Raw genomic sequence first — 22,618 nt, 5'->3', positions numbered from 1 at the left:
GTCTTGATGAAAAATGAGGAAAGGTTCCACTGCTATAAGTGCCTGCAATTCTGAAACTCTCCTAGCAGAAGTTATTGCCAGGAGCAGGGCAGTCTTCCAAGATAGGAACTGAAGGTCTGCAGAAAAAGCTGGTTCAAAGGGAGGTAGTGTTAGTTTTTCCAGAACAAAATTGAGGTCCCATGTTGGTGTAGGAGCTCTTCTAGGTGGTCTAATGTTTTTCACCCCTCTGAGGAACTGCCTTAGGAGAGGATTTGAAAATAAAGGTGGATTCGTGTCGTAGTGAGCTGAAATAGCTGAAGCATGGATTTTAATTGAAGAGAAGGAAAGTCCTTTATGCAACATCTCAGCTAAATACTGCAGAATGTGAGGCATATGAGGCTGAGTTGTGTCTTGGCCTTTAGCTTGGTTCCAAGCAGAAAACCTTTTCCATTTGTCCGAGTAAGCCTTCCTGGTGCTTGGCCTCCTGGCTTCTAGAATAACATCCAGCACTGCTTGTGAAAGAGGGGCTGGTTGAATGCTTAACTGATTTGCCATGCAGCCAGTTTAAGGTTTTGATGTGGCTGTGTAGAATCTGCTCGTCTTGCTGCGTGAGCAAATGAGGTATTTGAGGCAAAATCCATGGTGGGCTGTGAGCCATATTCTTCAATAGCGGGTACCAGTGCTGGCGTGGCCAGTCTGGGGCTATGAGAATCATTCGAGGTTTCTCCTTTTTGAACTTCAAAAGAACTTTTATGAGAAGAGGCAATGGAGAAAAGGCATATACTGTCAGGTTTTTCCAACTGAAGGAGAGAGTGTCCGCTTTCCAAGCTTGATGGTGGAATGTCCTTGTACAAAATTTTGTCAGCTGGTAGTTTTGAGGACTGGCAAACAGGTCTATATTTGGTAGGCCCCATCTTTGAGTTATCATTGTAAATATTTGTGGGTCTAGCTTCCACTCGTGGGGATCTTTGATGTTTCTGCTTAGGTCATCTGCCAATGTGTTTTTAGGTCCTGGCAGGAATTGAGCTTGTAACTGGACTTAGTAGGCCAGAGCTGTGTTCCATAAGATCATTGCTTGCCTGCAAAGAGGGTAGGAATGTGTGCCCCCTTGTTTGTTTATGTACCACATTACTGTGGTGGTGTCCGTTTTTACTGCAAGTTGTCCAGGCTGTAGTAGATCCTTGAAGGCTGTCAGAGCTTTCTGTACAGCTAGCATCTCTTTTTGGTTTATGTGCAGTTTTCTTTGTTCTGCAGTCCATAGGCCTTGAATGCATTGCCCCGCCATGTGTGCCCCCCAGGCATAGTCTGAAGCATCTGTTGTGATAGTTTGCCTGGGTGGGGGCAAGGTGAAAGGCTGACCCTTGCTGAGGTGACATGCCTGTGCCCACCATAGAAATTCCTGTTTAAGGCAGGGAATGAGAGATATCACTGTGTCCAAGCTGTGGCTGTGTTGAGACCATACGCTTTTTAGGTACCACTGTAGTTTCCTCATATGCAGTTTTGCAAATGGTATCAGAATGCAAGATGCCATGAAGCCCAAAGCCTGCAGAATTTTTCTTGCAGTTAATTGGGTCTTTGTTGCCATTGTTTTGAAATATTGAGTCAGGTGTAATTGCTTGTCTGGTGTCAGATGAGCCTTTTGGTCCGTTGTGTCCAAGATGGCACCCAGGAATGTCATTTTTTGTGAGGGTACTAGTTTTGACTTATTTTCGTTTACTGTGTACCCCAGACAATTCAGTAGATGCTTCACAAAAGCCAGATGTTGTAAGAGAATGTCTTTTCTTTCTGCTTGAATGAGGCAGTCGTCCAGGTATGGATATATTTGAATTCCTCTTTGCCTGCAGTATGCAATTACTGGTGCCAGGCATTTTGTGAATACTCTGGGCGCAGTAGATAAGCCAAAGGGCAGTGCAGAGAATTGATAATAGGTTGAACCTGCAATGAAACTGAGGTATCTTCTGCAACTTTGTCCGATAGGGACATGCAGGTATGCCTCCTTGAGGTCCAACGTTACCAGCCATGCTTCCTTGCCCAACATGGGAAGTAGCTGCTGTAGTGTTAGCATCTTGAATTTGGGAACTTGTAAGTGTTTAGAATTGAAAGGTCCAGAATTGGTCTCCAAGCATTTTCTTTTCTGGGTACTAGGAAGAGTAGAGTAAAATCCTTGGCCTTGTTCTGGAGTTGGCACCCTTTGAATGGCTCTCATGGCCATGAGAGCTGAAATTTGCTTTTGAGCCTCTGCCCTTTGATTTTGTGGCAGGTTTGGCATTCCTCTTTTTATTGGCAAGGTGTGAAAGTGGAATCTGTATCCTCGTAAAATTATGTCTAGAACCCATTTGTCTTTTGTGACCATGTGCCAGTTGTCTGCAAATAGTGCTAGCTTTCCCCCCAGGGGGGCTGACAAAAGAGCTATGTTTGGCCAGCTGAGGTGCAAGTCATTGAGTTTGCCTTCTGGTGGGTTGAGACCTGTCTTCTCCTCCCTTCTGGGTTGGAGTGCCCCATTGGCGAGGTTTATACTGAGCTTGTGGTTGTCCTCTGCCCCTTGGGTGCTTGTATTTACCCCTCTGAGGCCTGTCAGTGGCTGGAAAGGACCAATTCTTTGTTGGCCAGTTTCTGCTGAAGCGAGGGGGTTGTATTTGTAGGAAATCTTTGACTGTCTGTATTGATTTTGCCTCATCTTCCATTTTCTTTAAAACTTCTTCTGCTTTAACACCAAAAAGAACATCCTGCTGTAAGGGAGCATCTAGTAGTTTTGCTTTAACATGATCAGGCAGACTTTGTTCCTTTAACCAGGCATGCCTACGTAGAACTGATCCAGTGACAGCTGCTCTGCAAGAGGCCTCTAAAGAATCAAACACACATTGCAAGGTATGTTTGCCTACCTGTTCGGTGGCGTGCAACAAATCCTGTACTTCTTTCAATTCAGATTGTTGAGGGAGGGTGGTTATCTTTTGTTTTAACTGAGAGATCAGAAATTGCTGATACTTAAGCATATGAAATTGACAGTTTAGAGCTGTCATAGCTAAAGTGGCTGAGGTATAAACCTTTTTCCCCCATCTGTCTAGTGCTCTTGAATCCCTTTCAGAAGGTACTGGATTTTTAGCCATGGAAGCCTTAGCCCCCTTGGGACCCTGGGAGATGGTCTCTGGGTCAGCTACTGGGCTTTTGTAAAGAAATTTGTGGGAATCAGGTACTCTGTAGTATCTGTCAGGCTTGGCCAGAGCAGGAGGCAGAGAGTCAGGGTTGAAACTGGATTCTAAATAGACATCATCCACAATGTCCAAAACAGGAGGGATGGCTAGAGGTCTGTGTTGGAGGAGTAAAAAACTCTGAGCCTTTTCTTGGAATCAGAGTAATCCTGACGTTCCCAGTGAAAATGTTCCCTCATAGTATGTAAAGTTTCCCCAAAAGAGTAATCTTTTGGTGGGGAAGCTGAGGGAATAGAGTCCTCAGCATCAGAATCTTCATAAGGAGAGAAGGAATAGTCTTGGTCCTCAGAGGAATCCAAAGAAATAGACAGTTGTTCAGAGGAAGCAGATTCTTCCTAGAGTCTAGACCTTTTGTCAGGAGGAGGTTGAGAACCCCTGATAAGAGAAATCAAATCTTCAGCCATCATGAGCATCTGTTTCTTAGGCATACGGCCTTGAACAGGAGACTGAAGTGAAGCCTTTTTCGGTTTGGAAGGAGTCTTTGACTTGGAAAATGTTTTGACTGTAAGAGTCGTCGGTCTGAAAATGCCTTCAGAAACCGATGGTGTTTCAGAAGCACCGATGTCCTTGGAAGGTAAATCGTCGGTAGGGCCTGAAGTAAAAGGCTGCGTCGGCCTAGTACACTCCATCAAAATATCTGCAGCGGTCTCGGTTTCTTGAACTGCGGTAGTCAGAGGCTGCGTCGGAGCCTCACTGATAACCGAAGAACCGGAGACCGGATCAACCGAGGCCTCGGAATCGGGCTTAGGTCTGGGCTGTCGATCCTTATCCCTGCACTTTTTCTGCACGCCGGTAGTCGGAAGCTCCGACGGCATGTTATAATTAAATTTTCTACCAAAAAAGTGTAGTGCGAAATCAAATCGTCTTTTAATAGTACGTTTATTAAATCTAGCACAAAAACGACAAGTGATGTCGTGATCAGGGCCTAGGCAAGGTATACAGTAAGAATGAAAATCCTTATGAGGTATTTGCTTCCCACAAGAAATACAATTGTTAACTTTTTCTGACATCGGTCTGAGGCAAGAAAAGTTTCCCCAATGGGGTACTTAGCTTTATAGAAGACTTCGGTCTGAAATTCAAATTCGAAAATCTTAGGAGTCGGCCGACCGGCACTTGCGAACTGCTTCTGCTTCGGGGACCGCGTGGCAAGAAAGACTGAAGAAAATGGCGTTGATTGCAATATATACACCCCTGGCGCACGGACATCAGGGATGAGGCAACTGCAACCGACGTCGGACTAAGACTTTGGAAATCCGGCAGACTGCAGGACCGCCTGACGACAGGATAACCCCAAGTGTAATGACTGCAGCAGGGTAACACGATGAACATCCAGAACTTGGTTCCAAGCACCTTACTTCTTTGCCATTAAAAGACTCCTTGAATTAAAACATTTCACAGCCTAGGAAAAAGAAACTTGTTCCATCACACCCTGGGACAGCATGCGTTGAGGAGTCTGGTGGATGAAAACTTAGCCCTTAAGCAGGGATAACCCTCCCGCTGCCACCTCTCACCTTGATGATTTTCAGAACCCATTTGTCTGATACTATCTGTTGCCAAAGAAAATAGTGGAGAGTCTGGAAGGCCAAAAGGACTGCCAGGATGGGAAAGGGTTGGGGATAAGATCCTCTGAACAGTCATTCTGACTTGTTGGACTACCTTTTTTGTGCGGGGGGGGGGGGGGGGCTCCTGAATTCTTAGAAGAAACCTGCCATTTCCTCTCAAGTGTCAGTATGCCAGCATTTTGTCGAGACTGAGTTTTATTTTTTTGCCAAATCTGGATCAGAGGTCAGAGAATCCCCTAGAAAATTTGGAAAAGGAGAGCTGAAAATCTTAGATATTCCCTCTATCAACTTACCCATTTCATCACACTTCTCTGCTGCAAAGGTTATCAAGAAGCCAAAACCAATCTCTATCCAAAGGAGAATTTAAAGCATCACTTTTCACCTCGGAGAGGTTCTGAGAAAATTAAAAGTCCTTGAAACAATAACTTATTCTAGGACTATGACCAGTGTATCAACTGAGTCATACACATACTGTGAACTATGAACTGTGACTTGTACAATAGAAAAAAATTAATTTAAAGCAGATATTTCCTCAAGAAGAAACTGCAGACACTCCTCATGCTTTGCAATTAGCCTCAACACATGAGCCTAAAAATTAAAAATTCTGAAAAAGTTGCAGAAGCATGCACTACTTCTCAATCGTACCATCCATGTCAAAAGGAATAGGACTGAAATTATCTAAATGTTTAGCAACAGTAGGATTAACTAAAGCTGCTGGGTCAGGTTTAGGAAAGTGTATAAAAAGTTAACGTTATAGTCTCCCTCTTTAGAGGCAGTGAAAAATCATCCAAAGCTAATAAGACCTGGAGGAATGGATGAAGGCTCTGGAAAATGCTTTTGTAATAGCTCAGAGTATTTTCTGAGGGACTGAGAAACCCAAGTTTTCTCCCACTGAACAACTGCCACATTCTGGAAACAGTCTCAATAAGAAATCGCATAGCTAGAATCAGAAATGGAGTTCTTCTCAGACTGAAACACAAAACAGATTCAGAATATTAAATCTCTTTAGGAAAACAGTCATCCCTCTCTTTTACCAGAAAATATATTATAAGAATCAATAGCCCAAATTAAATCCTAGGCCAGCACCAGTAAACCTCTCCTGTCTGGTTTCCTGACCGTAAAAAATAGGGCCAACAGCGTTACTAATGGCGGTAAGCAGCAGCTTCCACAGCAGTAGGAACATTCTGACAAAACAGGGAAGTCTCCCTTGTTCCTTCTCCTAGGACAGTCAAGACTGACTTGCCTTTATCTACTGAGGGGACCCTAACAACTGTAGAGGATGTGGCTAACTCACAGTCCATAATGGCTGAAGGTGCTACATGACAGGGATCCAGAGAAAAAGAGTGGCCTAAGGAACTAACTATGACCACAGCAGAGTCACCCATATGCGGCTGACGCAAATTGCTAGCCTACTGTGGTGGCAAAGGCTTTTTTCTTAACTTTGCTTCATTTTGTGGCTGGAAGAACAACCAACCACAGACCAGACGTTTATTCCATGGTCAAGCCATAAATGGTGCCTCTTTCCCGAAGAAAACAAGCAGCAAGAGCCGTTAAATTTTAAATCTTTAAAAGTGTCACTTTTTTCAAACAAATACAGAATAAAACAAACTTCTAACTTAAAAATAACTTTCTTAAACAGGGAAGAACTTTTTTTTTTTTTTTTAATGTGGAAGTTTTTTCCCCAACAGGAACATATCTGCCCAGCAGATGAAGAGCACAAGCTGTCGATCCTTGAAAGCCTCTGGATGTGTGCTCTCTTCATTGGCAGGAAAGCTCTGAAGGGTTTGGAGCCCAAACCTTTGTCAACTCGATTAGAGATGACTGACAGGTTCGCCAAGTGGAAGGTGCCCTGAAGCTTTGGAAGATAGCCAAATGTATCCTGTACAGGATATAACCCATACAAGTTCAGGCAATTGCAGTTATAATAAATATGATGATCAAGAAAATGTTTTACACAAGTACACCACTGGACTGCTATGCTGTGAGCAATGGATGGACTCCAGAATAAAAATAAAAGCAGATAGAGAGGGAAATAACTGTCCTTAAAGGGAGAATAAAGTAGAGACGAGCCAAACTGGCTGTCTTCCAGGGACCTCAAGAATCTGTCCAGTAAGCTAAAAGATTCTGGAATCTTAAAGGCCGATAACCAATGCAGGTGTGTGTGATATGGAAGAAAGCAAGAAGTAGCGATTCTGGAGAAGGAAGCAGGAAAAAGTAGGAACTACAGGCCACTTAGCCTAATAGTGATGGCAAGCAAAGCTAAAGAAAAATCAGGAAAACGATGGCAGTTTTCAAACAAGACAGCAATCTCCAGACAACAATCTGCACAAGTCCATGTGCAGCAACAGTTCTAGTGTCTTTTACAAGTAGCTTGCAAAACTTGACAGTACAGAAAGTACAGTTGTGTACACTTACCATAAATGTAGATATTAGAGTGTATTCATTGTTGCAGTCATTACATTTGGGTAATCTGCTGGCAGGTTGCCCTCAGTCGGCCTGACTAACAAAGTCTTGGGTCCTGCGTCAGTTGCTGTCCCTTCTTCCATGACGTCAGGGGTATAAAACATGCAGCAGACACCATTACATCAGTTTTTCTTGCCCCAGATGTCAGGTTCCCCCCAAACGGGGAGCAAAATATATATACATAAATTTAAAACAAAAAAATATACCTCCAAACAAAAGCAAATACACCAAAAAGGCTTTTAAGTGTAGTAAAAGAAAAGGAGAGGCATAATAAGAGAAAAAACAGTGAGCTGGAGGGAGGGTAACCAGGACTAAAACTGTGAATACACTCGAATATCTACATTTATGGTAAGTGTACACAACTGTACTATGTTCGTGTTTCACTGTTGCAGTCATTACATTTGGGTAGATTCCCAAAGCTATGGTTGGAAGGATGGATTTATACAACATTAGGACAGGCTATAAGGCCCTGCAAAACAGCAGTGGCAAAGCCAGCTCTGGATTTAAAGAAAATTGGTAAATAACAGTGCTTGGTGAAAGTATGAACTGAACTCCAAGTAGCAGCTTCTAGAATATCCCTGGTAGGAACACCTCTGAGAAAGGCTGCAGAAGTAGATGCAGCCCTGGTGGAATGGGATCTGATCCCCTGGGGGATAAGTTTTCCATGGTGCTTATAGCAAAAATGAATACAATGGCTTATCCATTTGGAAATGGTTTGCTTTGAAATAGCCTTCCCCTCTGCCCCTGCAGCAAATGCTACCAGCAGTTGTTCAGATTTTCTTCGAGATTTAGTCCTGTCCAAGTAAAATCTAAGTTGTCTGTGTATATCCAAAGAATGCAGAATCTGCTCTCCCTTGTTCTGTGGACTGGTGAAGAAAGTTCATAGCTTCATACTAGGCTATCTGCCCAAGGGCATTTATAAGCCTAGCCCAGAGTTTTGTGGCTTTCGCCACCCCTTTAGTTTGGGTGATACTATGCCCATTATTTTGCTGTGCCTCTGTCAAGCAGTGACACTGAGATAATCCCTGGGGTATATCTGCGATCTCCCATCCATTGGTCAAGATTTCTCTTGAACAAAGCCAGCGAGGTGGCTTAGTTCAAGAGAACAAAGCCACCTTGCTGGCTTTGTTCAAGAGAACAAAGCCAGTGAGGTGCTCTGCCTCACATGTACCGGGATTCTGTTCCACAGCATAGGGAGTCTCTGGGTGATGACTCTGTCCCTCCAGCACGTCCTATTAATAACCGTGTCAAGGTTTAAGTCTCCCGCCCTTGTAGTTCTGAGGGATCTAGATTTTTTGAGGTGAAGCATGTTCATCAATTCTGGGTTGGACATGTGGCAAATGAATAGACTGATTAAGAGCCACACTGGATACCACACCTTGGGCATGAAGGATGGATTGGTCCTGAGTGACACCCTGTCCGCATGAAAGATAATGACAGGCTCCACTGCCATAAGGGCCTGTAATTCAGAAATCCTTCTAGCCGAAGTGATTGCTAAAATGAAGGCTGTTTTCCAGGAAAGAAATTTTAAGTCTGCAGTAGCAGCTGGCTCAAAAGGAGGTAGAGTGAGTTTCTCCAATACAAAGTTAAGGTCCCAGGCAGGGGGCTGGAGCTCTCCTGGGTAGCCTTAAGTTTTTGGCCCCTCTGAGATATTGCTTTAGCACAGGATGAGTGAAGGGGGGGGGGGTTCTGTCTTGTAATGAGCTGAAATGGCTGAGGCAAGGACTTTTATGAAATAAAAAGAAAGGCCCTTGTGAAGCATCTCAGTTAAGTATTGCAAAATCTGAGGTAAATTGGGCACTGCTGTGCTCATCCCTTGAGACTGATTCCAGGCACAGATTCTTTTCCATTTGTCAGCATAAGATTTTCTAGTACTAGGTCTTCTCGCCTCCAAAATGACATCCAGCATAGGTTTGCTGAGGGATGCTAAGGGGAAATTTAAGTGATTAGCCAAGCTGCAAGATGCAATGTTTGGAGCAGAGGGTGCAAAATTTGTTTGTTCTGCTGAGTCAGTAAGGAAGGTGTCGGAGGCAGGTGTCATGGAGAAATTTGTGACAGACTGCGTAGGAGTGGGTACTAGTGTTGGTGAGGCCAGTCTGGAGCAATCAAAATCATTTTTGGTTTGTCCTGTTTGACTTTGAGTAGAACTTTGGAGAGCAGAGGAGGAAAGGCATAGACTGATAGGTTTTCCCAGCTGAAGGACAGAGCATCCGCTTTCTAAGCTTTTTTGTGAGGAGTTCTTGTGCAGAATTTGTCCAGCTGGAAGTTTTGGGGGGAGGCAAAAAGATCCATGTCTGGGCTCCCCCATTTGCGTGTCAACATGTTGAAAGCCTGTGGTTCCAGTTTCCATTCATGGGGTCCATGAGATTTCTTCTTGGTTCGTCTGCCGAAATATTCAGCTTTCCTGGCAGGAATTGAGCTTGTAGTTGTACTTAATAGCTCAAGGCAGTGTTCCACAATGCCATGGCTAGTCTGCAGAGGGAGTAGGAATGTGTACCCCCCTGCTTGTTTATGTACCACATAACTGTGGTGTTGTCCGTCTTCACCATTGGCTGCCCTGGATGAAGGTAGTCCTTGAAGGCTGTCAGAGCATTACGTACAGCTAGCATTTCTTTTTGATTGATATGAAGGTGCATTTGATTTGGACTCCATTTGCCCTGAATGCACTTCCCTGCCAGATGAGCCCCCCATGCATAGTCTGATGCATCTAGGGTTTGTGCGGCAGGGGTTGGTGTGAATGGCAGTCCCTTGTATTGGTGGCAGGCCTCTGCCCACCAGAGGAACCCTAGTTGCAGGCAAGGAAAGATAGCAATCATTGTTTCCAGGTTGTGACAATGTTGACTCCCATAAACTTTTTAAGTACCACTGAAGTTTCCTCATATGAAGTCTTGCATATGGAATTAGAAGAATGCAGGAGGCCATGAACCCCAAGGCTTGCAGTATTTGTCTTGTAGATAGCAGGGTTTTTGTGGCCACCTGTTTGTCACCAATTGAATTTGCTTTTCTGGCATAAGAAAAGCCATCTGGGCAGTTGTACTCGAGCTTGCACCCAGGAATGTAATTTTTTGAGAGGGTACTAGTTGATATATCTGAATATTTCTTTGCCTGCAAAATGCAATTACTGGAGCCAGGCACTTTGTAAATACCCTGGGTGCAGTAGATAAGCCAAAGGGCAGTGTAGAGAACTGAGAATGCAAGTAGCTTGCTATGAAGCGGAGGTATCTTCTGCAAGATGCTTGATTGGGATATGCAGGTAAGCCTCTTAAATCTAGAGTTGCCAACCAGGCTTCTTTGACTAGCATAGGAAGTAACTGAAGAGTCAGCATCTTGAATTTTGGAATGTCCAGAAAGGTGTTTAGAGTAGACAGGTCCAGAATTGGATGCCATGATTTGTCTTTTCTGGGTACCAAGAAAAGTCTGGAATAGAAACCTTGTCCCTTTTCCTCTTCTGGTACTAGTTGAATTGCCCATGTTTAGGAGGGAAATTACTTGTTTCTGAGCCTCTGCCCACTGACTTGGGGGCAGGTATGGCCATCCGTTTGGAGTTGGCAACGTGTGGAAATAAAATCTGTATCCCTGGGACACTATTTAAAACCCATTTGCCCTGGGTTATAAGTTACCAGTTTTTTGCATGAAGAGCCAGTTCCCCCCTAAAGGGGCGGCTAATAGGCAAGTGCTTGGTAATTTTAAAGGAAAGTCATTGAGACTGTTTACCATAGGGAGGTGTCTTGTTGTTTCCAGATTTGGAAGCAGAGGCACCCCCATTGCTTAGTTCTGAAAGTCCCTTGGGACTGAAACCTAGTGCTTTTGGAATGCCTGGATTTGGCAGTCCCATGATATGCTGTTGATATTTTAGCATATGGAATTGACAGTTTAAAGCCCTGATTGCCAAGGTAGCAGAAGTATAAACCTTTTTACCCCATCTATCCAGCGCCCTGGAGTCTCTATCAGAAGGGGTAGGATTTTTAGTAGTAGAAGCCTTAATGCCCTTGGGCCCCTGAGAAATGGTTTCAGGGTCTGCAACAGGATTGTTGAAAAGGAATTTGTGGGAGTCAGGAACTCTGTAGTATCTGTCTGGCTTAAAAGGAGCCGGAGGCAGGGAATCGGTGGCCATACTGGATTCTGAAAACACATCAGCAATGTCTAGTACAGGAGGTATAGCCAAAGGCCTATGCTGAGGAAGAAGGAAATCCCTAAGCCTCTTTTTGGATTCAGAAAAATCCTGACTTTCCCAGTGGAAATGCTCCCTTAAAGTAAAGTTTCCCCAAAAGAAAAATCCTCAGGGGGAGAAGTAGAAGGAATGGAATCCTCTGCATCAGAGTCCTCATAAGTAGGTATGGACAAATCCTGTTCATTAGAAGAGTCAGAAGAAACTGAATCTTCTGAACAGGACTCTTAGTCAAGTTCAGCCCTAGGCCTCTTAGAAGGGGGGGTGGGGGTTGACTACCCCTGATTAGAGTAATTAAATCTTCAGTCATTTTGATAATTTGTTTTTTAGGCATAGGGGCCTGGACATCGGTTTTTTAGACATAGATTGAGATTTTGGCCTTAAAATTGACGATGGTGTCAGTTTAATATACAAATCTGTAGACCTGAATACACCCTCAGAAGCCGGTGCCTGCACAGAGGCTCCGGACCCATCCTAGGTAGAGACATCCGCGGGTTCCATAGCTGAAGTATCTCCCGGCATACTGGACTCCGAATGGGTCTCCGTAGAGGCCTGCGAATCAGAATTAGTGGGCATCAGGGACTGCGAAAGCGCCTCACTGAGTACTGGCGAATTGGCAACTGGCTTAGAAGCGTCGCCGGCAGTTTTGGACCTCAGCAGCCTGTCTCTCTTTGCATTTTTTCAGTATTGCGGTAGTCAGATGACTAACCAACGTAATTTCTGGAAAATTAAACAGAGAACCAAAATATTTAGAAGCAAAAATGTACAGACGGATAGTGCGTTGATTAAATAAAGCAAAAAACCGACAGCAAGGTACGTTGTGGTCAGGGCCTAGGCAAGGACTACAGTACAAATGGAAATCCTTAGGAGGTATTTGCTTCCCACAAGTAATAAAATTATTAACTTTTACTGACATCAGTAAGGAGCAAGAAAAAGTTTCCCCAACGGGGTACTTAGCTGTTAGTTGAAGACTTGATTCTGAAACTCGAAAACGAAAATTTCAGGAGTCTGTTGACCGGCACTTGCGAACTGCTTCTGCTTCAGGCACTGCACGGCAAGAAAGACTGATGTAATGGCGTCGGCTGCATGTTTTATACCCATGACGACCTGACATCATGGAAAAAGGGACAGCAACCGACGCAGGACCCAAGACTTTGTTAATCAGACCGACTGAGGGCAACCCTACCAGCAGATTACCCAAATGTAATGACTGCAACAGTGAAACACTAAGAACATCTGCAAGCATCGTTGGTTTGAAAACTGTAGGGCTTCAAGGATGATCAAGACGGAGGAAAGTACAGTTGTGTACACTTACCATAAATGTAGATGTTAGTGTGTTAGTCACTGCTGCAGTCATCTCCTGTGGGTTATCCCTGCTGTGGTAGCCCTCGGCCAGCCCAAATATCAGAGTCAAAGTTTTTCTGCTTCGGCTGCTGTCGCTTGTTGGCTGAAGTCAGGTCATCAGTGCTATAAAGGAAGGCAGCCGACGCCATTACATCAGTTTTTCTTGCCCTAACCAGTCAGAGGCCCAAGTAAATATGGTAAAGTGGTCCTGGTGGCTAAAAGCCACTGTTAGAAACTTATGTCTACCTAAAGAAAGAAGATACAAGGGGGGAAGGAGGGCGGGAAACCATGACTAACAGTGAATACACTCAAACATCTACATTTATGGTAAGTGTACACAACTGTACTATGTTCTTAGTGTTTTACTGTTGCAGTCATCACCTGTGGGAGGATTCCCAAAGCTGAGGAGAGGTGTGGTAGGATTAGTAAGAGTCCTAGGAATGGGTCAGCATGCCCTGCAGAACTGCAGAGGCATACCTTGCCCTAGCCTTAGAAAATAGAGGTAGGTGGCAATGCTTGGTAAAGGTATGGACAGAAGTCCAGGTGGCAGCTTCCAGGATGTCCCTGGTGGGAACTCCTGTGGAATGCTGTGAAAGTGGAGGATGCCCTAGTGGAATGGGTTTGAATAGACTTGGGGGGCGGGGGTTCCCCATGCAAACTGTAGCAAAAATGGATACAGTGTGATATCTGTTTGGAAATGGACTTCCCCTCTGCCCCTGGGACAAAGCTGACAAGTAGTTGGTCTGTTTTCCTGAAGGGTTTAGTATGGTCCAGATAGTATCTGAGCTGTCTTTGCACATTAGTGAGTACAGAATTCTTTCCCCCTGTTTTGAGGATTAGGAAAGAAGGTGGGGAGATGTATGGCCTGGTTGAGACATTAGATACCACCTTGGGGAGACACTGTCTGCATGGAAGATGATGAAGGGCTCAATGGCCATCAGTGCCTGAAGTTCTGAAACCCTTCTGGGTGAGGCGATAGCTGGGAGAAAAATAGTCTTCCAGGAGAAGTATCTTAGTTCTGCTGAAGCAGCAGGTTCAAAGGGAGGTAAAGTTAGCTTTTCCAAAACATAATTCAGGTCCCAGGCTGCAGTGGGTGACCTTCTGGGAGGTCTGATATTAGAAGCCCCTCTGAGGAATTGTTTAATCAAAGGATGGGAAAACAGGGGGTGTTCTGTATCAAAATGAGCTGAAATGGTTGAGGTGTGGATTTTAATAGAGAGGGAGAGGCGACTATTAAGTAGCTCTGCTAGGTAGTCCAGGATAAGAGGGATGGAAGGTCGTGAGGTATTGCCCCCTCTAGACTGGCTCCAGGAGCAGAATCTTTTCCATTTTCCTGCGCAAGATTTTCTAGTGCTGGGCCTTCTGGCCTCGGTCTAAGACCTCTTTGTTTAATAGGTGCACCTTGTTTGTCTTTATAGATATTAATCATGCTGATAGTTTGAGAGTCTGCAAGTCTGGGTGCAGCATTCCCACCCCCACCTGAGTTAAGAGGTCTGAGATCAGGGGAAGCTGCCTGGGAGACTGTAAAGGTCAGGCTGCCTGGGAGACTGTAAAGGTCAGGCTGCGCAGTAAGGGGTACCAATGTTGTCTGGGCCAATCTGGGGCAATGAGAATGGCATTTTGTCTCTCCTCCCTTATTTTGATCAGTACCTTGGGGATAAGAGGCACAGAAGGGAATGCGTACACAAAGAGGGTGTTCCAGGGGAAGGTCAAGACATTCACCTTCCACGCTAGGTGGTGATACTCCATCATACAGAATTTTTTTCAGCTGATGGTTGGGATGCGATGCAAAGAGATCCACCTCTGAAGTCCCCCATGCCCGAGTGATTTGTAAAAATATTTTTCTGTGGAACTGCCATTCGTGGGGGTCCAGTAAGTTTCTGCTTAAGTGGTCTGCCAGGATGTTGTTGATCCCTGGTAGGTACTGTGCTATCAGGTGTAGTCCCATGGAAGAGGCTGCCAGCCAGAGATTCATGGCTACCCTGCACAGAGGGTAAGATTGGGTCCCTCCCTGTTTGTTGATGTACCACATTACTGTGGTGCTGTCTATTCTGATAAGGACAACCCCTGGCTTGAGATGGGGTTTGAAAGATGTCAGAGCCTTTTGTACTGCCATCATTTCCTTCTGGTTGATGTGTAAGGGAAGCTGCTAGGCATCCCAAAGAACTTGGGTGCATCTGCCTTCTAGGTGAGTGCCCCAAGCTGTGTCTGAGGAGTCAGTGGTAATGGTCTGCCCGGTTGGGTGGAGGGTGAAGGAAAGACCCTAGTTCTGGGCACAGGCCCCTGCCCACCAGAAAAACTTGGCCCTTATACAGGGGATCAGAGGTAGAGAAGTGTGTAGAGGTTGAGAGTGCTGACTCCAAAGGTTCTTTTGGTACCAATGAAGTTCTCATGTGAAACCTGGACAGAGGAATTAGGACGCAAGATGCAATGTACCCCAAGGCTTGCAGGAACTTCCTCGCAGTGAGGTGACTTCTGGAAGCCAGCTGGGTAAAAGAGAGGCAGGAAGCTCTGTATTTCTGGGGAGAGGAAGGCCATTTGGGATGGTGCGTCCTGCTCCCAAGAAAAAGGTCTTCCTGGAGGGTGTTTGCCTTGATTTCTTCTCGTTGATGGTGTACCTTAAGGAGGTTAAGGAGGGTTTTGACAAAGAAGAGGTCCTTGAGGGGCTTTTCTTTGCAACCTGCCTGAATGATGCAGTCATCCAGATAAGGGTAATTATGTATATTTTTCTGCCTTTAAAAGGCTATGGCTGGGGCTAAGCATTTGAACACCCTGACAGCAGTAGATGAGCCAAAGTGTAGTGCAGAGAACTGTAAGTGTTGTGAGCCTGTTGTGAAGGAATTTCCTGCAGGATTCCCTTATGGGGACATGGAGGTAGGCATCTTTTAGATCTAGGGTAACTAACCACGTAGTTTTTGTCAGCACGGGCAGCAGCTGCTGGAAAGTTAGCATTTTGAATTTGGGGACCACCAAGAAGGTGTTCAGAATGGATATATCCAGGATGAGGTGCCAATTGCCCTCTTCTGGGAACAAGGAATAGTCTGGAATAAAAGCCTTTGCCTGTTTGATCTGAGGGGACAGTTTCTACTTTTCCTTGGGATATGAGCGTTTGGACTTGTTTCAATGCCTCTGCCCACTGATTTGGAGGCAAGTCTGGGTATCTCTTGGAACTGGGAGTTCGTTGAAGGAGAATTTGTATCCCTGAGAAATTATCTTTAAGACCCATTGGTCCTTTGTTACAGATAGCCAATTTTCTATGCAGAGGGGGAGTCTTCATCCTAGTTTTTGGCGAGTGAAAAGAGGGCAGAAGGAGTCATTGAGAGTTTTTGCTATAGAGGGATGGCTTAGAACTTCACCCAGTCAACCACTTCCTGGAGTGGGTCTGTCCCTGCGAGGCTTAACTTGCCCCCGTCTGCTAGGTGAGGGAAAGGACCAGTGTTTTGAGGGATAATTCCTGCTGAACCTAGGAGGTTGTACTTGAAGGAAATCTTTCTATTTGCATAGATTTTCCTTTGTCTTCAATCTTTTTAAGCACCTCTTCTGCTTTTACTCCAAACAAGTGGACCTTATCCAAGGGTGCATCAAGTAATTTAGATTTGACATGGTCAGGGAGAGGTTGTTCCTTCAACCATGCATGTCTCCTAATGACCAACCCTAACCACTGCTGCCCTGCTTGTGCATCATATCCACAGTGTAATGAGTGGTTAGCCACTTGACAAGTAGAGGGCAGTAAATCTGCTAACTATTTCGACTTGGCACAGTCAGGAACGGTTGAAATCTTGTTTTAATAGTTCCAAAGTGTGTTGTTGATATTTTAACATGTGGAACTGACAGTTGAGTACTCTGATAGCTAAGGATACAGAGGTGTATACTTTTTCACCCCATCTGTCCAGAGCTCTGGAGTCCTTGTCAGAAGGAGTAGAATTCTTTGAAGAACTAGGCTTAGCTCCTTTGTCCCTGTATAATGACCTCCAGGCCTGCAGCAGGATTTCTGTACAGATATTTGTGAGAATCCAGTACTCTGCAATACCTGTCAGTTTTTCTGGGAGCAGGTGGGAGGGCATCAGGAGTTGAGCTGGATTCATGGAAGACATCATGAACCACCACTAAGATTGGAGAGATGGCCAAGGATCTGTGCTGAGGCAGGTTTAGAAACTCAGTCTTATTAAACTGAGGGATGTCCTGGGATTCCCAGTGGAAATGTTCCCTGAGGGTGTGAAGGGCTTCCCCAAAGGAAAGATCTTCTGTTGGGGAGGCAGAAGGAATGGATTCCTCTGCATCAATCCTCATAAGCAGTAAGAGCTTGTTCCTCTTCAAAATCTGAATAATCAGACTCTTCAGAATCCTGTTCTGTCAGTATTTCAGGAGAAACGGTCTTTATCCCTTTTAGAAGGTGTGGCCTGCCTAATCCTGATAAGGGTGATAAGATCCTCCACTTTAAGCATTTGAGCTTGGGGTGCCAGTGCAGGAGTAAAATGGTGGCTAGAGATAATTTTCCTAGGACTGGCCTTGCCCCTAGGCCTAAGAGTATCCATCGGTCTGACAGAAACTGTAGTCAGGTAAGACGTCAGTTTTTGTCTAGATTCAGTAGTGCAAAAAACCTCCTCGGAAGCCGGTGTCTGGGCCTAAACAAGTGATGCAGTATGAATGGAAGTCTCGGTGTGGTATTTGCTTTCCATAGGTGAAACTTAACTTCTTCGGACATTTAGTGCAAAAAAAAAAAAGGTATCCCCAATGGGGTACTTTAGATGTTTTCAGCTGTAATTCAAACTCTGGTAGCAACTGACCGGCACACTTGAGAACTGCTTCTGCTATGGGCTCCATGGCAAGAGAGACTGACGTAATGGCATCGGCTGCCTACTTTGATAGCACTGATGACCTGAGGTCAGCAAGCAACAGCAGCAGACGCAGAAAAACTAGGACTCTGGTATTCGAGCCAGCCGAGGGCTACCACAGCAGGGATAACCCACAGGTGATGACTGCAACAGTGAAACATGAAGAACATCTGGAATGCACCATGAGGGTTAAAATGAGCAGTTATAGTAATAGAGGTGAGGTCAGAAATAAGGAAAGTGACTAGTGGGGTACAGCAATGGGCAGTCCAGACTCTCAGATATAATGAACAGACAAAACCTCTACTTATAAATATTGCTGGTAGCAGGGAGGATGTGGAAAACACCCTGGGCCAGATTTCCCCTAGCAGTATAAATACCACCTCGGGCCTCCCCCGAAGAGGGGCTACTAACCTAGTGGGATTAATCCAGTCAGCAAAAAGGATAATATTAACAAGCTTGGGAATGGATGACCACTCAGGCATAAATATACCAAATGCAAAAAAAGTACACCAGCTTTAGGCACAAAAACACATGTGTGAATTTACCAACTAGAGGGGATGCACAGAAAGACACGAGAGGGCAGTGGCACCAACAAAAAAAATGTTGGAGTTCAAACACAGGCGGCAGTCTCCAGAAAGAAAACAGTCCTACTTTTTAAGGCCTTGGTCAGACCAAACCTTAGTGTTTGCAGTTCTTGAGATCACACTTTGGAAAAGACATCAGCCTGTTGAACAAAGTCCACAGGGAATGCATTAGGAAAGCGTGAAGTTTGGGCTTTGTCAAAGCTGAAATACAGGTAACTAACTTTGTTTACCAAGTTATTCTGTGTGGATCAGAGTTCCTGTACTCTAGTACTCCCCACATATTCTTTACTATTTCAAATTGTACCTGGTTCATAGTAGGTCTTATTAGCATGAATTGATGGTTTTACAATGAAACTTTTTTCCACAGTAAAAAAGATAAACAGCTGGATGGAGCTAAGTGTTATTAAAGACTGGAGGAGGCTGCAGTTCCTCACACAAGAAATCAGAAAAGGGTCACACGACATGGTTACAAGAGATCATAAATGGGGAGAAAAGATTATCCACAAAACAGGTGGAGAGGGGGGGCAAAGGCAAGTTGAAAGAAGGGAAGGACCAAACATTTCACTGCAGCTGTAAAACTACTAATTCAAAGAAAGATTTGGGCTACAAGAATGGGTGACAGGTGGCTTTCAAGACAGCATGAGCCACAAAAAAGTGGCAAGGGGAATGAAGGAGAATGGACAGATGCAGTGGAGATGGACTGTCAGATGAATTTACTTAAAAGTGAAACTAGAGAGACTATACCCTGTCAAATGCAATGTAATCTAAATTGGGTACAAGAAAAAAAAGGAGAAAACCTTTGTATAGGGATTTTTTTCTGCAATATCAAGACTGGCACACAAACTCTAATGTCACAAACAACAACTCGAGACATTAGTCCTTACTCGTAGGATTTCTCTGCAGATGTAGGCGATGCAGTCCTCCTTCAACGAATTCCCTTTAGTGTTTTTCACCAAGTCCGTGACTGAACCAGCTCCACAAAACTCCATTACTAGCTATGAGACGCAAGAAAGAAAGAAAACAATTAACAGCCATTTCATTTCTACTACATAAAGCAACATGACCAAATTTTGACATCAAGAAAAACATGCAAGTATTCATGAAAATATGTGCAGCATGCAGATATGGACCAGTTATGCAATAAAAAATTGCTTAACAGTAAGCATTATGAAATAGGTCCATTAAGATAAACAAGTTTCCTTTTCCAAGAAAAACCTGTATCCAAAGGAAACAGAACAGCTTTCTCAAGGTACACAGAATTCTCCTAAAGGAAAGTGAGATTCAAATCCAAGTCTCAGTAATTCAGCTGTATGTTAACTATGAGAAAATGTAAAACCTACCAAAAGAAATGGCAAAGTAAAAGTCCAACAAATGACTAGACTTTTGGAAATACACTAAAGTTAGATCAGATAAATGTAGAACTCTGTTAGAAAGGCAAAACATTGATGTGTTCCAAACATAGATATTTTTCAAACTTACCCTCTGAAATTAAGTTTCAGCAGAAATATTAACAGTGATACCAAAGTCTTTACTCAAGCCAAATAACTATTACACATCAAAATAGAAAAAAAACTTTAAATATACCACATGTTGCAACAGACTTGTGCTCTCAAATATCTGCCTTAACTGTACCAAATATAAAACTAAGAAAAAGTCACAACACAGGTGCACAGAGGACCTAGCCACAAACAGGTAAAGAAAACAACGGTTTGAGTGATGTTCAACTTCTGTATTCTGAGGATGACTTGTACAACTCAAGGTAGGTTTTCAAAAAGACTAGCACTGAAATAATTATGTACACATTACACAAACAGTTCAGAAACTATAACAGCTGCTAGAGAGTGATGCGTTAACTGGTTAAGCATCCCACAGTCCAACACAGCTGATGGAAGGACTCTTCTATGCACAAAGACCACAGTTCCACATTACAGTTCTGAAATTTTGAACATATAGCATCTACTTCATCACTACATTACCAAAATGGCAGAATGATATTTCTCAGCAGTATGCACCACAGACCTATGCCCAAAATGTGCTCTGCAGTCAGTGGTATTAGCACTCATGTGCAGCATGGAGTTTGTTAGGACAATAAATATGGATGAGCATTAAGTACTCTCTTCACAGTTCTGCTAACTACTGCCAGGGTAAGTAAAACTACATCAACTTTGGCCTGCAGAGTACATCACCTAACCATTCACACTCAGACTGAACAAGAGTACAAGTTCTCTTCTAGAGAAATAAGGAGCATGACTTACTGTATCAGCTTAAGGGAATTCACAGAGTAAACCCTTGGGACTCGACCTTTTACACGAGTCCTGCTGATCATCAGAAATGTAACCGTGAAAATTCAGAACATAAAGCTACATTTCTTACATTAACACCAATATATCAAAGAATCAAGCAAGCTGTTTTAAGAAATAATTTGCCTGAGCAAGGATCAGTAACGCGCTTCCTACTACAAAGAGCCCAGCAAAGCAGCAGTTGTACTGGTACATTAAAATGCTACATGGAATTAGAGGGAAAAAATACATGTAGTAAGATGCAATGCAAGTGGAGTAACCTTAAATCTTCTCAAAGATCTCTGACTGCGCTACATCCTCCTCTAACACTGAAATCTACACCCACGGTTTTACAAGTGTCATTTTGTGAGCAGTCTTACCCAGAGCTGGTCATCGTGGCCTGGAGGGCTTTTCTTGATAAAGGCACCATAGTATGTGGCTATGTTCCTGTGATGGGAGTACTTCTTCAACATATTAATTTCTTGCTTGATTTCTTCCTCCTCATCCTGCAACATGAAAGAAATATTACTCTGCAAAGCTATTATATGAGAAAGCATCAGCTGATGAAGATATTTTGCAGAAAGGTACAACTGTAAGAACTTACTATAAAGGTACACTTGAAGTAAACACAGCAGTAGATGTTCTCATAGATGACTGCTTCAGTAACTTAAGCAATACTGGTCCTACCCCCCCCCCCCTTCATGATGGTCAGTTTTTCAAAGCTGAATTATGTCTTCCACATGCTCCAATTGTAAAGAGCTAGGGAGCCGCTCCATATCACAACTGGAGTGCAAACTACCTCCGATTTTGCCTAGAAAAGGTGGAATAAGACCTGGAAGAACACTAGGAAACAATTCAACAGTAAACTATACAGAAACAGATGTACGTATCCACACCATCCATCCATCACCTGACAAGAAAAATAACCAAACTAAGGGAGCTAGAGGAAGGAGTGGATCAGTATCTACCACTTCCTCTAGCCCCATTATCAGAACAAGTATAAGTAAACTTACCATAACAGTAAGTGTTCTAATATATCATTGTGGCAGTAGCCTAGGCTATGACAGTTGATTACTATAGCTTATAAATAACTAGTGAGGAAGAAGGAATTCAAGGATCCAGGAGCCGCTGGAGAATGGCCCTAGAAAAAACCTTGCTCTGAAACTGGAAAAGGCATTCAATTTGAAATGTGTTGAAGTACATACAGAAAACCAAGTTGCTGATTCCAAAATAGAGTCCACCCCTTTCCAGAACACTACAGAAAAAAACAAATCTCTAGTAGAATCACAGTGCCTGGAAGTAGCTAATAGTGAGCATAGCACAAGAAATAGGGTGCGAGAACCATTAGTCAATACTGGGTTGTCCTTTCCTCTTTCTTGGGAAACTGCTTTCCTGAAGGCTTACATCTTGTCTAGGTAGTACCTGTGCTGCCTGCAGTGGTAAAGTGTGACTATTCATTTCTCCCTTATTCTTTGGTTAAGGAAAGGAGACTGGGTGACTAATAGCCTGGCTTAAAGTAATCTGAGACCACTTTAGGGATAAAAGCATACAAGTTTTCAAAGAAACCATGTACTTGTGATTCAACTCAGATATTGCCCTGACATCTGCTTTGAGAATAAGTAGAGCAGCCTTCCAATGTTGAGAGCGTCAATTAAGCTACATGAGCTGGTTCAAATGGAGAGAGTAAGATTTTTAGCCACACATTTTACATCTCAAGGAGCCACCTGTTATGATGGTGGATATGCAACAACCCTTTCAAAAATTGAGTATAGTTAGAAAAGAAGGGGGTGGGATAAAATGACAAAAGTTCTCCATGCTAGAGGAATAAACTAGCCATGGAGGACAGTAACTCACAAACAAGACAGAGGAAACCTGGCCTAAAGATGGGCAGAGCTTCAGTAATGGCAGCAACAAGGAAGTCGTTTCTACTACCACGTGTATAATTTTGCTAGTAGCTTTTTTTTTTCCACCCCTGCTGCATGTGCCTGAAGGGCATCAAAATGCAATCATCCAGGCAATTGGCTGAAATGGCTTCAGGCGGAGATTTAAAAGGTAAAACCACTGTAGCCTTGGCCAAAAGGTAGTCACCAACACAATTATGGCAATGCCTTCTGTAGCTTCAGAAGAACCCTGGATATTAGTGGAAAGTGAAAATGCATTCAGGAACTTTCTCATCCAAGGGAAAGTGTTTGTTT

General features: G+C 43.8%; 1 protein-coding gene across 1 annotated transcript in view; it reads right to left on the bottom strand.

Annotated features, from left to right (window-relative positions):
* The window catches only part of MINK1 (misshapen like kinase 1), a 1,658,622-nt gene that overhangs the window by 1,377,142 nt on the left and 258,862 nt on the right, over nucleotides 1–22,618 (bottom strand). The window contains exons 4-5 of the mRNA XM_044077078.1: nucleotides 20,804–20,929; nucleotides 19,029–19,139 (exon numbers count right to left, since the gene is read on the bottom strand). Coding sequence (XP_043933013.1) covers nucleotides 19,029–19,139; nucleotides 20,804–20,929 — 237 coding nt within the window. The remainder of the gene's footprint in view (nucleotides 1–19,028; nucleotides 19,140–20,803; nucleotides 20,930–22,618) is intronic.

Source organism: Protopterus annectens, chromosome 7.part0 (genome assembly GCF_019279795.1).
Source record: "Protopterus annectens isolate FY-2018-M chromosome 7.part0, PAN1.0, whole genome shotgun sequence".
In the NCBI taxonomy this organism is placed as follows: domain Eukaryota; kingdom Metazoa; phylum Chordata; order Ceratodontiformes; family Protopteridae; genus Protopterus; species Protopterus annectens.
This window is presented reverse-complemented; position numbering and strand designations above follow the sequence as displayed.